Below are 15,619 nucleotides of genomic sequence, written 5' to 3' on the forward strand. Positions count from 1 at the left end.
ATTTTATAGAGCTGGGTGCTGTGCCAGGGGAAGCCTATGATGCTGCTTGCTCTCCACTTGCTGCAAAACCCTCGAGGGACTTGGGCTGTGGTGGAAGGAGGTGAAGGAAGAGAAACAGGGACACAACTAAGGGGATGGGAGGAGCTGTGAGAGCACCGGGACAAGGTCTGCACCACATCTAGGGATGGGCGCCTGGAGCTGGCCTGACATCTGGCCTGTGCCAAGGCCCAGAGGTGCAAAAATCAGCTGACATAGTGGTTTTTCAGTCATGCTTTAAAAATTCAGAAGGCTTTTTTATATGTTGTTTTGCCTCAGTGATGAATGCCCATCTGTCTATAAATAAGGGTAGATACCAAGAAATGTATCATTTCAAGGTTTTACACTTCCGCTGAAAGACTTTACAAATGCAATAAAGAGGAAATAGTGAAATTCTTGACATGTTAACATAAACAGTGCATATAAACCTCTACCCTAACCATCCACTGCTCTTTCCCAAGGATATTAGGGGTAGACTGCTGGGTTTTCTGAAATCAGACACACAGGAGGTATCTCCTGGTGGTCAGAGATATCTATGACTTAATTGGTCAGCCAGAGTAAGAAGGAAAAGCCGAATCAGATCCACAAAACCCCTCTGAGGAAGCAGAATTACTCACACTGCATCCCTGCCTTTAATATTTCATCTTTCCTTTACTTACATGATTTCATTGATTTGTTTCATTGATTTGCAGAAATGAGGGTGCAAGCAGAGGGCAGATGCCCACATCAATCTCAACAGAGAGATCACCGAAGGACTATCACACCAACACGCTGAGCCTAAATAACCTGTCCAGGGTGGCTACATAACATGGAACCAAGTTAATTGTTTACTGCTGTTTCAGTACTATGTAGCAAGAGCCACTGCCACCAAGTTATGGAAGCAGCACATCAGTTTCTGCCTCCAGAGGAGAACCAGCCTGGGTTCTCCAGATGAAAAGTAACCTTGTTAAAGCTGAAACAATTCCCACTCCAATTCACCACAGAAATGTAAAAACTCTTCTCGCAGAAGAGAAATGGTAGTTATGAAAAGCTGCACATGAGATGGCAGGATCTCTTTTTTCTGCTTTTTTTTTGTGATCAATGTGGGAGAAAATCTGTGTAGAGTCTGTAACAGCTGGAAAGGTTGGAGATAAAACTTGCCCTCACAAAGTGTAGAAAGACAGGGTTAGAAAGAACCTCCTGGGTGACCAGGAGTAGCCCTTGCTGTTGAAGACACCATACTTAATGGGGATATACGAACACGACAGCTGCATCAAACCACCACCATTCACGCACTTACACCTTCTGCTCCTGCCTGGCAGTGATACTCCACAACCTCCTCCTCTTAGGATCAGTACGGTCAGGATGCTTTCTCTCCTTCTCCAGCTCAGATTTATTTATAGCCTACTTGCACCCATTTGTTCTTGAGCCAGCGCCGTCCAGTAGTGTAATTAGTGGTTCCTCCTTGTTGTTCATGGCTTTCTGGAGCACGACGGCATTCCCTGTGCTGCCACGGGACACCCACACGCACACCCGCACCAACCCGCTGCCTGCCCTCAGGTGGGGACCCTCCCGCGGGAGGGCTCTGGGGAGAGCGATGTCTCGTGGTGAACTGCGGGGAGGGGACGATAGCTTTGGGACAGTGCAACACCCTCCCTACCCCGGGACCCTTCAACAGCTCCCCAGTGCCCTGACCCTGCACCACCCCATTCCCGGGATGCCCTCGCGCCTCCCGCCTCAGTAGCGAGCGCGCGCAGGCGCGGCATTAGCGCGCGCCCACCACCCCAGCGCCGTCTGCTCGCGCCCCCCCAGACCACCGGTCGCGCATGCGTATTACCCCCCCCGCCCGCCGCCTCCAGGCCCCGCCTTGTGCAGAGCGGGGCCCGAGACGGGGGCGTGGCCTGCGAGGGCGTGTCCCAGGGGGCGTGTCCCACTAGCGGGGGCGTGTCCCGCCGCGGCGCGCCCTGTCCATGGTGCGGGTGTCCCCGCGGCTGGAGCGCGGCGGCGCGGGGCTGCATGGACGTGATGTCCCCGCAACAGGAGCACCTCGGCCCGGGCCGCTCGTCCTCGGTGAGCGGCGAGGGCAGGGGCTTCGCTGCCGCCGCCGACAGCAAGAAGGTGAGGCCGTCCCTGGAGACCACACGGGAAAGAGCTGCCTGGCCCTCGCCACGGCCCGCGAGCCCCCCGCGGGGGGCACCGCGGGGCAGCGCGGCCCCATCGGGCGCACCATCGCCGCACCATCGCCCCCGGGTCCTGCACGCCGCCGGCGGGACCGGGACTGCCGGGGGAGCAGCCGGGGAAGCGGGGGCTGTCGGCGGGAAGGGCTTGTGCACGGGTGCCCCGGGGAACTGGAGGTGCGGCGCTGCCCAGTGGGGCTCGCGGGCTCTCCCGGGTCGATAACCTCCAGGACCTCAGCGGGGTTGCTGCATGCATATCCCGGCGGCAAGGGGAGGCTGGTGCCTGGATGTCCGCGGTAGGTGAGGAGCGCCGCTTCACAGCTGTCCCGGGGAGCTCGGGAAGGGTTTGCTGGATGGTGTTCGGTGGAGCCAGGGGGCTTTGCTGCATGAATTTCCCGGTGATCGGGCGCGGGGGATGTTGCTGCATGGATGTGCTGGGGCGACAAGGGTGTTTGCTGCATGGATGTCCTGGGGAGACCTAAAGGGAGCTTTGCTGTGTGGATGTCTGGAGGTTTTGCTGGGGAAAGGTTTGCAGAATGGTTATCCAGGGGATCTAAGAGGTATCTGCTGCGTGTGTGCCTGGGGAGAGCGAGGGGAGGGTTTGCTAGAGATGAGGATGTTTGCTGGCTTCTCTCACACGTGCTTTGTGCAAGAGACGTATAGGAGGCTTCCTGAAGAAGCGCCTTGCGCTAAATATATCACAATTGATGGCAGAAGAGCTTCATCCCATCTTCAAAACTGCTTGTAAAATCTGTTTGATGTCTCAAATCGCTTTTCAGCATCTGACACGATCGAGTGCAGAATGCTCCCTTCTGCGTACAGCCAAGCACTTGTTTCTGCCTTATACTTAAATGAAATGAGCAAGCTGTAATAACCACATTCTTCTCACTGTATAAAACATGAATTCTTTTTTTCTCCTTGGTTTAGCAAGTGCTGTAGTGTTTTTCTATCCAAAGAAGAGCTGGTGCTTTCCTGCCTTACCAATTTTGCCTCACAATGGTATTTAAATCTATGCACTGCCTTGTCTTTAGAGGTGCACTTCAGAGGACTGCCAAATAGGCTGGCAGGATTAGAATGACTGGCCAGGCTACGGTGTCCTTTACTAAATCTGTCCACCTGGTGAATTTAGGATGCATGGTATTAGAGGCTGAGATTGTGTTCAATCCTGTGGCTAAGCAGTCATTGGGACTTTGCTGGCTATGGCACAGTGGTGCAGAAAGGAATCCTGATCCCTCACCTGCTGATGTGTCTCTTAGGGCTGGGAAGTGATGCTCTATTTCCATGGGTTCTGTCCATGTGTACTGTGTCCCACCAAGCCACATACCTCTACAGCCTGACTGCAGCCCTGGGGACCTCTTCTTATGACAGCTGCTGCCAGTGGTGAGATGGTTGCCTGGAGAGTGTTTGGCCAAGACTTCTACTACATTGCAGTTAATACCTGATTGGTTTCTGAAGTGGGTGTGTGATACACCTACACAGAGTGGTGGAGTACCTTGTGCTGCCCAGCTGGGCAAAATGATGCAGTAGATACTCACCCTCTCCGAGTACTGTGGTCTAATTTGAGATGGCTCAATATGTGTGAGCTTTGATTTTTATCAACCATTTCTTTCATTTTTGCTGAAGACAGAGTACCATGTACCTTCCAACCTGGCAGAGCCCTGATGCCAGGCACCCACCTGAAATGAGAAGTTATGTTCAAGTACTGTGAAGATGAACACTTTTTTCTTGCAAGTTCTACTTCATAATTCAGCATTCTGAGGACAAATATTAATGGTAGCACTTGTGTTTCCCATTCCTGCTCCAAAGAGCCCACAGTCAAAGGAATGCAGACCTTGTTTTTGCCAGCGCTGACAAGAGAGCAGGGATATTACTTTTTACGGATCTTGGCAGCCCTTTTGGAATTCCTCAGCTTGGAGGCACATGCAACAGGGGTACAGATGGAGATCCTCCTGTGGAGAAGCAGCTTGAGACCCTGGCTGGGCCGTGCAGCATATGGCAGCTTTGCACATCATGCACAACCGACACAGGCAGCCACCAACATCCAGCCAACTGCTCAGCTGCTTGTCCACGGCTGTGGTGCTCCCTTGAGACTACTAGCACACCACCTCTTTGTGCCTCTCTGTGGAAGAAGATTCCTACCTTTATGCGTGTACAGCAGTGGGCTATTCCTAATTTTGCCTGAAGCTGGATCTCAGTGACAGTTCAAATATTTCTTTTACTACTTGGGTCCCATGGACTCTATATATCCCTCTGTTTTGTCTTCCACTCAGTGCCAAAGCATCAAGTTTTTTTTACAATACAGAAAGTCTTTCTTGCTACAAGGGAGCTTACATTGTTTGTATTGGTTGCATACAGTTAAATGGAAGAATGTGATGGCAAGAAATCAGTTTTGATACTTGTGACACAGCAATTTGTTTGCAAATATGTATTTAATATCAATTATTTTACTTTCTGGCAAAAATATCTCCAAATATGTGACACTAAACGACCACTGAACCTTTCTGCCTTTTTATTCTCCTGACTTTCTCAAATTAGCTGAGATTTGCTACATTGTTCTGTGGTTTTTGAACTCCTACTTCATCTGCTGCTTGGCTGTCAAAATGAAGCTGAAAGATCACATGCTTGATCACACCATAGAACCAGAAGAGAGACAGAAAATATCTAGGGTTTTTCTCATGTATTTTGTATGACTATTTAAACTAATTTCCTGGAACCATTTCTTTTCCTTTTCTTGGCATGCAAAATGGTTTGCACTGCTAACCTACCTCACAGGCAGTGGGAGGTTCTCTCTATTAAATGCTTACAATGCACTCAAGGCACCCTGCTAAAAGGTGACATTGAAGTGCAATGTTTTAGTTAATGCTTTTGGAAAATTCTGGACTAGATTCCCTCCTTTAGTGGACTTACTGGAGTCACTGGACTATGTGTGGTTGACCTGCAGAGAAGTTTTGTATTGACTGTTTACCTTACTAACCATCATCATCATCATCATGGCTAGGCTTCGCGAACGAAGATTTGGGAAGGCTCTATCCACATTTGTTACAAGCACGCTGGTGGCTAATAAGGCCAGTACGAGATAGACATGTCCTATTACAAAGGGCACAGCAGAAAGACTCCTTAGGTGGTATATTCTGCAAAACACGGTTCTTTCTGTGTTGTCTTTTCTCCTCGAGAGCAATCCTGCGTGTGTTCTCAAAGGAAGCAGCAGCGTTACAGATGGTGTGTCTCCAGACCTTCCAGTTTGAGGCCAGAGTAGACCAGTTATAATGATCAATACGGCCAAGGCTGAGATGTTGTTTCAGGGAGTCCTTGTATCTTTTCTTCGGGGCTCCTCTCTTGCGGCAGCCAGTGGCAAGTTCACCACAGAGCAAGATCTTAGGGAGGCAGTGGTCCTTCATTCCTTCATTCCTTCATTCTTGAGACGTGTCCTGCCCAACGCAGCTGTGTTCTCAGCACCTTAGTAACCAATACCAATAAATTGATGCAACTCTGAAGTGGACTGAAGTAACATGAGTAAGAGTGATTATACAGATAGAGCTTATTTCTACAAATTTATCAAAACAAACTATGCAGCAGAGATGTCTTTTATATTGAGGTAACCATGTCAGCAGTAGCAGCTGTGGTCATTTAACCATATTTATAAGTTCCTGGTGTTTCACTTCTCTCTTCTTAGAGGGGCTAGATTCCAACCAACCCTGAATATTTTACACAAAACAGTATCTGGCAACAGAAGGAGTCACTCTTAGGATTTTTGCTGCCTCAAGTAACTGCTTAAAATGTTTTGGGGGTCAGCAATTTTTAATATTTACTCCTACAATGTGTGCAAAAAAATAACCATTTTGCACACTTAGCAAATTAGTATTTATGGTTTGAGACTTGAAATAAGGTATTCCATCACCATAAAAATATGTTTCTTTGTGATTCTGATCACAAATACAGCAACAGTTTACTGGCAGGGAAAGGAGTTACAGTGTCCCCCAACAGTGTACTAAATGGATAAAATTCAGGCAAATTATTGGCATTGGAAGGGTAATGCTAGTCATACATAATCTTCATCCCTTTACTTGTCTCACTGCGCAAAAAAAGTATGTATTTCCCATTGTATTTGATGATACCTTGATCTCATGTTAGCTGATCTCATGCCCCTATGTGTACATTTTTTAACATAAAGCTTCGTAAGCAAAGATTTCTTCTTCCTGCAATACTCTGTCCTGTTTACTATGATCCTGGCTAAGGATCTGGTGGGTTGCTTCCAAAATCACACCTGGTAGTGCTGAAATCTCAGATGTCCAGGACCACTTCTGACACTCTTTAGTGAAGTGATGGACAATTCCTGTCATCCTGCAGATATATCTTGCAGCAATTTTATCTCTGATAAGGACCAAAAGAGACCTAATTTAATGAAATCATCCACCTAATTGGTCTTTAGGTTAAAATCACCTTGGCGACCTGTGCTGGATTATGGTAACTTACTGTTGTGATGTGCCTCCTGATACTACTTTAATTATGAGCACTCCTTCTCCTGTCTGTCCATGAGAGAAATGAAAATTATGCATAAAACAATGTGTTCTAATTCTTGATTTTCTCAGCCTTGGGGTTTTTTTGTCCCTCATGGTGGCAGTAGGAAAGAGAGGCGCTTGACAGGTTATGTAGGATCTAATACTCAAGAACTGCAGATGTCAAATTATTGCCTGTTTACTTAATTTTGCTTGAATCTCCTCTCTCTGTTGTCTGTAAACTGCTCCTGAGAAAGCCTTACTGTACAGAAACCGGGGCAGAATTGTGTCCATGTGTTAACCTTCCTGCTTTTTGTCAGGCTTGAAAGGAAACTTTGGGCTTCATCAAAAAATACCATGGAGTCAGTGGTCTGAGCACTATGAATCCGGTGAGCTGACTGTAGGACCCACAAGCAAAATATTCAATGCTTCCCTCGTCTACATTTTTACTGGTCTTCGACATCTCCATCTTGTGATGTAGATGGATGAGATCTTTTGAAGACATCTATATCAGTGCTTCCAAAGATGTGCAACCTTTGGGAAGTAGTTGCAGAACATATCTTGCTCTTAGTTTCTTTTATACATTTTTCTTTCTGCTCTGAGATGGCCTTCCATCTCAATCTTTGCTTTGCTCTCTAGCAGCTGCTGTACCACAACGATGTGCTTTTGCTTCCACTGTGTTGATAGCTCTTTCCTCTTGTGACCCTGCAAATTTTTCCTCAATCATCCATCCAAAAATGGCTTTCTTTTTAGGAAAGTCCTTGTATAGTAAAACTATTCTGCCAGCATAAACAAAGGCACATAGTTTTGTCACCTGCTCTGCCTTTATGGTAAATGGTCTCTCTGTGGGACCTACGTCTCAGCTGCCTGAGCCAGCAGTTCAAATGCAGTCATCTTCTCACCCTGCTTATGAGGGCCTGAGAATGTTATAGGTCAGTATAGGTCTATTTCTTGCTTTACCAAACTATAAGACATTCTTATTATTTTTGGTACTTTTAGACGACTCTACTCTGTGAGTCTAACAAATGCTGGATTATAGTATGTAGGAAAAAATTATATATTGCCTCTCATAAGTGGCCCCGTGATACAGGGGAAAGAGTGATGCCCAGTTGTCCTGGAATACATGCTGATGGTTGTTTTGATTTTTTGATTGAGGCTGTTAGCTGAACTTTGCCTCACAGTTTTTAGTAAGGATTTGTGTTCTGTGCTTTGGTTCATGTCTAGCTAAACCAGAAATGCATGCCACAGATATGGTTGGTTGCTCAGACAACAGGACCAGAGTTTGCATGGATGAAATTGCTCAGTTATTAACTCAGATACTTTTTTTAAAGAGTAGGCTTTGTTAAAATCAGTCTTCCTTTCATTAGAAAAATAAATCAGTGAAAGGGTGAGCTTAGCCATTTGAGCCTCAGCTCAAGGCATTGGCACATCTGAGGGTTGTCCCTGTCAACCAGTTAAATGACCCAGGAGATGTCCCAGCCTTGACCCACTTCTGGAGTGAGCCTGTAAATCAGGGGCCTGAAATCCTTTAGTGTCTGACGAGGCTTTAACAAGGTTATCTGCACGTTGCTGAGGAGGCATTTCTGCAATGTTTACCTGTCAGTCAGGAACTAAATAATTTTGTGTGAGTCTCTTAAATAGATATCAGGTAACATCATTTTCTCATCGTAAGCTCAAAATAATACAAGAAGACAATTGTTCCCTGTGTTACTGAGCTCACAGATTTGCTCGTTCCCTGTCCTTTGCTCAGGCAGCTAGAATAGGATTGAGATGATTAACTCAATTTTCTTGGTCACCTTAGTTTTCTTTTACAGTCAGTGAAGGAAAAGTTCTCAGATAAGATGAACTGCGCCCTAAATGTGTCCTTTTCTCTCTCTTGTCTCAAAAAGGAGCACAGGGCAAATAGCTCAGGTGTGTGAGTCAGAGGCTGAGTGAGAGGAATTCTCCTGCACGTGTCTGACCATTGCGTGGGTCAGGCATCTAAACCTGCCAACGTGGGCAGTGTGCTCCTGGGGAACCACAGCACACAATCCCTGCCTTAGCCTGCCTGCTCCTATCTCCTATATGGTTGCGGTAGCTGCTGCAGGGTGTCCGCTTATTGCATAGATTTTAACTCCTCTAAATACTTGAAAATATTACGTACACTATATATGTGTTACTTCAGTTATTTGCCCTCACAAAAAAAATAGCAAGTACCAATAATTTTTTTTTAATGCGTTCTTTAATTCACGCTCTGCAATTCTCTTTATAAGCGTGATATAGTTAAGCGATACATGTAACATGCAAGACAGTTCCAGTTCTTTTGATCTCCTCATGAAGATGCTGCTCTATGTTACCATTTTCGCAGAATGGAAATCAATATCATAACTTGACAATATATTATTTTGTGTAAATTCCATATAGTACCATTATCCACTGCGAGGCAGAATACTGGCAGTCAGGAATAGATTTTTCCTCCATCTGATGACTTGTGAGATACTTATGCAAGTTTTGCTGTAATCCCTAGAGTGTTCTGATTCTTGAGGAGGGATAGCATATTTTCAGTGATGGTTTGCAAGCTTATTGTCCTCAGCATGGTGGGCTGATCTGCTCATTACAGTTTATGAAACAGTGTTTCAGAGTGTAGGTGTGATCAATATCTGGTGTAAATTCATTCTTTTGAAATCTATAGGCCTGTGTCTGTTTATACCAGAAAGTGGCCAAATACTACTGCCAGTCCAACAACTAATAATGCAAAACTTTTTTGTTTCTGTTAAAAAGCAGTCAAGACAACCACCACCAGAAATGCAGAAAATATGAAGTTAAACCTGAATCAGAGGGGAGAGGGCAGGAACTCAAGCTTTTGAATGTGAGGAAGACAAAAATAACTCTAGTTTGTCCTGTCTGATACAAGATTATCATCTTTGTGTTTAGCACACTGTAAACATTCATTATGGATACTGATTTTATGATACATTTCACATGGATGTGACTCAGCCAGCAAGTATGAGGATTTCTCTTGCTGTTGACCTTTCTAATATTTACATGAAAAAATGGGAGGTAATGGTGTGGGACGTATGTTGAGAAATGCTTCTGTGTCCCATACTTAGATAATTGGTCATTGCATCTCCTTTTGTTTCCAAACATCTTCTCTTACTACAGATGTTCAGGATGTATCTCCTCTTCTCCACATTGCCATCCTTGCATGTAAAGGCAGTGAAATTGAGTAGAGCAGGCATCTTGGTTCAACTTAATGAAACCAATTCAACCAAATATGAATTTATCCTCTTCCTTCTCAAAGTAAATGAATTTAAGTTGTCGTGATGGTCACTTATTTTCTCTTCCCAAACTCTGTACATAGCAAAATGAAAACAAATCACTCCTTTCTGTCTGTAGTCAATGTCTCTGTGTAATGTTTTTATTTGCATACAGCTGACCTGACTCACTTCAGTTTTGCAGTGATCCTTTTACGTTTTGAGGCGCTTTTTTTTTTCTCCTAAGATTTGCTTAATAGCTGTACTAAGATTTTGTCCAGAGAGGCTGTGGAATCTCATCCTTGGAGGTAATACAGACCTGGACTAGTGGTGGCCCAGAGCAGCCTGCTCAAATGGATCTTGCTCTCAGCAAGTTCAGAGAGGCTGGATCACAGACTGCCTGGAATGTCTTCCAACAGATTTATCTCTGCCAGTTATTTGAGCTCTTATTAAACGTGCTGTAGCTCTAGACTTCACCTTTGTCTTCAGACATTTAAGTCAAGACTAGAATCTCACTGCCACAGGCACTATTCAGCACTGCTAACCCAAGCATGAAAAGAATTGCCATAATTGCCATAGATTTCAAAATGCTGCTTTCTTTTCAGACCTGAGAAGTCAAAGGAATTAAGATCTCTTTGAAAGTATACAAACTTTCACTGCATTTGCAGGACCTGAGATGTTCCAGTTTTTATCCCCCCAAAAGCCACCTGCCCAATAATGAGTAAATTACAATACATTTCCCACTGGGAGTCGATGCTTTATATAAACTCCTAAAATCTGCTGTTTGTGTGAAATATGTGGCTGATCTTCTGTAGGATGTTAGACTGCATTGTTAAACAGGTTTCTTTTTTCCTTCATATTTGCAGCTATGCTACTTTTAAAATTGCTAACAGCTTTTCAGATTTGCTAGCAGTAAGACAAACAGATTTCATTCACTAGAAAAAATTAGCATATTTATTTGTTTGTTTATTTCAAATCTATCAAAAATGGGCATCTCTTTTGTTAGTAATCTGCTGTTACCCAGTTATAGTCTGATCTGAGACAGCTAAATATTCCCAGACTTAATTTATCAGTCTTGAGAAGGTTAATTTTTGATCAAATAGGGAGAAGGGGATAATTTTTAAAGGTGAATTGAAATTACATGGTTGAATTTATAACAATTGCTGCACAATAGCTATAACTGAGTATCTTGACAAAACAAAGAAGCGTGCTTTACATAAATAAAGGGAGAACCAAAAAAAAAATGACACAATAACAGATGCATTGCAGTGAATAAAAGAAATGTCCTTGTCAAAAGCAAGTAAAATAGTACTGTAGAGTTCAATTTCTCCAAGGGGAGCACGCTGTGCACCTGCCCAAACAAAATGTGTGCCACATCCAGCACATACATTGGCAGAAGAATCAGTTGTTCTGACTGTTCTGACATATTTTTCCTGATAGTCAGTGGTTATTTTTAGGATGAAGGAAGAAAGTCATGCTTTGCGATTAGCTGGGAACAGAGACTTCATGACTGTTAAAGGTTCACCTGGTTTGCGGGTGGTGGCCAGGGTAGTGTAAGGGACCACTGCAGCATCGGATACTGCCCTGTTGGCATCTCAGGAGGAGTTTGACCCCAGTTCTTTTGTTCACCAGTTTATTCTGAAAAGTATTTAAGCTAAATAAGGTAACAATCACCCTTCTGGTGGAGGGTCAGTGAGGGGAGAGGTCAGGCACCTCAGCAGCAGGCTGCACAACCCGTTGAAGAGAGCAGCTCCAGGGTCAGGGCCAGGACTACTCGGTCCTGCTTCTGGCTGCAGGAGGGAGAGTGAATATGATGTGGTGAATACATTTGTGTTCAGGGAAATGTGTGGTTTTGTCTCCTGTGGGTGCTTTTGAAATTTTTTTACCTCTGGGGAAAGCAGTATTGTTTCTTTTCTCAGTATTTTTATTGTAGTGTTCAACTTCAGTGAACGGAAATCCACGCTCCCTTGTTAGCTACTGATATTTGCATCTCTTCCTTGTGCTTTGTCTTTTTTTTTTCATGCTGCGTTCTCTGTCTTTGAGTGTCTTCTTTTTCTCAGTCTCTTCCTAGTTCTGTGCTAACAACTGTCCTGCCTCCCACTATCCTATTTTTCCCATACATAATCAGGAATGAAAAAACTGTCAGGATTGGCTACTGATAGGCAAGATATAATGTTCCAGCTAGATAAGCAGAGAAGGAAAATGCACTCATCTCTGAAGATTTGGAAAAGAAAAAGGTAACCCAATATAGCACGTAAAGTTAGGTGCATAGATTCCAAACCTTAATTTATGGTAGATGTCAGATCTGACATAGAAATGTATGAAGCACTTGAAATTTAAGCCACTCTCTGGAAAATTGATAAATTTAAAGTACAATAAATTATTAAGGGACAAAAAGTGGTTGAGGACCATCTTTAGGTGTTTATTTCATGTGTGCAGTGTACCACAGGTATCTGTGTATAGACACTAATAATCAGCTTTTCTTTATCACCGGCTTTCTGGTCATGCTCCTGTTTTTCTCAAAGGTGATATTTTACAACCATTTTCCCCCTTGAGGGTTTCTGATGGCAGTAACTCAGCCTTTTTCCCATAGTCTGAAATGGAAGTCTGGCTGCAACCATTCTGTATGCATGCACTTACTGTTCCAAATCTCACCTGTGGTTTCATTTTGTTTCTCTTTCCAACCAGAAAATGAAGAGTTTGGCCCAGAGACGCCAGTCTGCACCATCTTTGATCTTTGTCAAAGCACTTAGCAGATCTAGATCGGCCTCAAGGTGAGTCAGTGAGTTTTGGTTGCTGTACTGTTTTGTACTTTCTCAGCCTCATTCTCAAAACTTGAAATGTTTTTGAGTTATTGTCCATGCCAGGCTGTTGAACACAATTCATGCTGCTTGGTAGCTGCACAACTACAAAACCTGCTGAAAGATGTGACAGAACTCTCATGGGTTTCCCCAGTGCTGCCACACTAAGCTGTTTGTACCCAAATGGGTGGGCAAAGCTGCTCTGCAATTTGCAACTGGGCATGTGACATTTGGGCTGTTCAGTTGTAAATAGTTTGTGACTGGCTGTGAGTGCCTCATGGGGAGGTGGCATGGGCAGAAGAAGATGTTCCCTGCTTTTTGCCTTGTATGCTTATGCAGTGCCAGGCATAACTCAGGATTGTTTATTGTGGAACTGTGCAATTTAATTTGAGCTAAGTTTCTTCTGTCATTGCCTGCTGAACGGTACAGGCTCTCCAGGGATCTGGAAGCACCTGCTGACTCAGGACAATGCTGTGGACCAGGATCTGGTGATCAAGCCTTCTCCTGTCCAGTATTAGCATTTGTGGGGCTGAGTATGTGGGTGTTAAGCATTCAGCATTTTTTGTCCTTGTCCTCTGCCAGAATCAGCCATTCCTCCTCCCTCCGCCAATGTAAAGCTGCCATAGAAATGGGAATTTCTATGGAGCTAGTCCCCTGTCCAGCCCCAGCCCTGACCTGCCATTTGAACCACTCTCCATGCGTAACTTTTGTCTCCCTGCACTACAGTTCATTAGACTTTAAACTTACAAAATGTGTTTATTGAGAAGTGAACCATCTGGCAGGCTGTTAATGCTTCCAGCTGTGTATTGCTCTTTATGAAGAAATGTTATTGAGGGAAATTAGAGTATGGCTTTGTAAGGAATATTTTTTCCTACTCTGTGGCGTGTTAAGTAGTCAGTATATAGGAAGTCAGAGCTTTGGAAAGTTGTTTGTGTTTGATCTAACTAGTATCTGCTTTGATATCATGTAGAACTCCACAGTATTTCAGAAACCTGTGAAAGTACTCTGTGAAAAAAAATGAGAGTTGCAAAATAGGAGAGGCAAATTTCATTTGCCTGCTGGGGTTCAGATATTAACATTTTTCTTTAGTTCTGCTTTTTAATTTGTTTTATTGCCTGCTCCATAAGTATCAGAAATTGGAGATAGCTGGAGAGGCACCGAGTGTGATACACACTCAGTATGTGTGTTTTCACCTAAGAATTTTACGCTTTCTGAAGCGTAAATATGTCTTGCTTGTATAGCCCAGATCAGAATTATTTCTGGTTTGTGAAAGGACTTTTTTTTAAGGCCAGTTGGCAGAAACTTTGTGGTGAAGAGGACTGTTGCCTTGTTCTGCAGTAAGAGCGATGCTTTGCCTACCTGACCGACCCTGCTGCTTTAATAACTGATGGATGCTGCCTCAATCATGTCTGTCCTCTGTCTGTGGCATGCAACAATTTAGCTGCTCCTGTTGGTTTGAACTGAAGTCTGTGGCCTTTGTGAGAGGTATTGGGTGAAGTCTGAGGGCCCTGAAGTCAGAGCAGGTGGTTTTATAGCTTCAGAGTCTTTGAGTTAGAGGGTGACGCTTTGGATGGTGTTTACTATTGTTCACAGGAGCAGCAATTCTCACCTGTGCCTGACTTCCCTGTTTGGCTGTACAAAGCACATGCCTCTTCATCACTGAACTGATGGATGAGTTTGATCTTTCCACTCAGTTTGTTGTGTAAATGCTTAACTCTTGTGAAGTGCTTTCTCTGAAGGAGAGCTGAAGAGCAACAAAATGACTTCTCATGTTTTCTAATCTCCTCCAAATGTTTTACCTCAGACCTGTCTCAGCTCTTAGTTCTCCTTCTTGTAGACACAGCCAGTCTGCAAAATCCATTATTCTTCTCTGGCAGTGAACCTTAATACTGGGACTCCATAACACTTACTTGTTAATGGTTGATTAATGACTTGTAGATAATAAAGCTCCTATCTGAAGTTAACAAACATCTGTGAGGGATTTATTTGAATGCTCTCACCTCAGCAGCTGGCTCACCTCAATATTTGTTGAAATTAATGAACAAGTGCAAAGTTTAAAAGGGCAGGAAATACTTAGAAGCCAAGTCGGTTTGTATTTTTATACCACTTTATATGTCAGGTGTCCCTGGTTTATATACAGAGCATTTTCATAAAATGCATTGGCATCTGCTTTGGACAGACTTACTTTGGGGCATTTTAAAGTTTATTAATGCTATTTATTCAAAGAAACCATTGTGACATCTGGAGATGTCTATTTAGCATTCAGAGAATTAAGGATTTTTAGTGGTGATGTTGTTGTAGCTGTCATAAGGATGTGACCAAGGCAAGATGATCTAGCTGGAAATAGCAGAGGCTTGTTTTGTGCCATTGTCCTCTTATCAAGTCCTGAAAGAGAAGTAGATCTGAAAATCTTGTGTGCTTAAAAGCTTGTCTTTGTTTTCTCCAGCTATAGCGTTTGGTTTAATGAAAGTTCAGCCTTCCTTACAAATCTTACCTTAGCACATCAGCCATATAAAGATAGATACAAGATATTTGGCCTGCAGAAGAATTATGGAATGGCTGTGTGGCACATTGATGCACGGATGTCCAATCATGCTGTAATCCCTGCCTCACTTGACTTGTACCTGCAGGCAGCAGAGGAACATAGTAAATAGTACAGCTATTATAGTGGAATTTGGGCCCTTACACCCAAGAGGTGAAAATATGGAGACTATTCCGTTGCTTCCTGTTCTTGTTTCTCTTCCTTTTTTTCTGCACAGCTTCTTTTTCATCACAAAATTGTGATGAATAGGCATGTAAGGACTGTTCCACATCATCGGATGTCCTCTTTGGAAGTACTTTGAGCAAAGTTATAGTAGAAATACACAGGAAAAGTAAGCTTTTGGTATTTTTCTCAG

At 43.9% G+C, this 15,619-nt stretch overlaps 1 protein-coding gene across 1 annotated transcript in view; it reads left to right on the forward strand.

Moving 5' to 3' along the window:
- The first annotated feature begins 2,012 nt into the window (after window positions 1–2,012).
- LOC113986991 (rho GTPase-activating protein 20-like) overlaps window positions 2,013–15,619 on the forward strand; it is a 62,064-nt gene continuing 48,457 nt past the window's right edge. The window contains exons 1-2 of the mRNA XM_027719208.2: window positions 2,013–2,133; window positions 12,610–12,695. Coding sequence (XP_027575009.1) covers window positions 2,032–2,133; window positions 12,610–12,695 — 188 coding nt within the window. The 5' untranslated portion in view covers window positions 2,013–2,031. The remainder of the gene's footprint in view (window positions 2,134–12,609; window positions 12,696–15,619) is intronic.

The sequence above is a fragment of the Pipra filicauda genome, unplaced genomic scaffold, assembly GCF_003945595.2.
Source record: "Pipra filicauda isolate LSUMZ 115617 unplaced genomic scaffold, ASM394559v2 scaffold346_size766342_pilon, whole genome shotgun sequence".
NCBI classification, from domain to species: Eukaryota; Metazoa; Chordata; class Aves; order Passeriformes; family Pipridae; genus Pipra; species Pipra filicauda.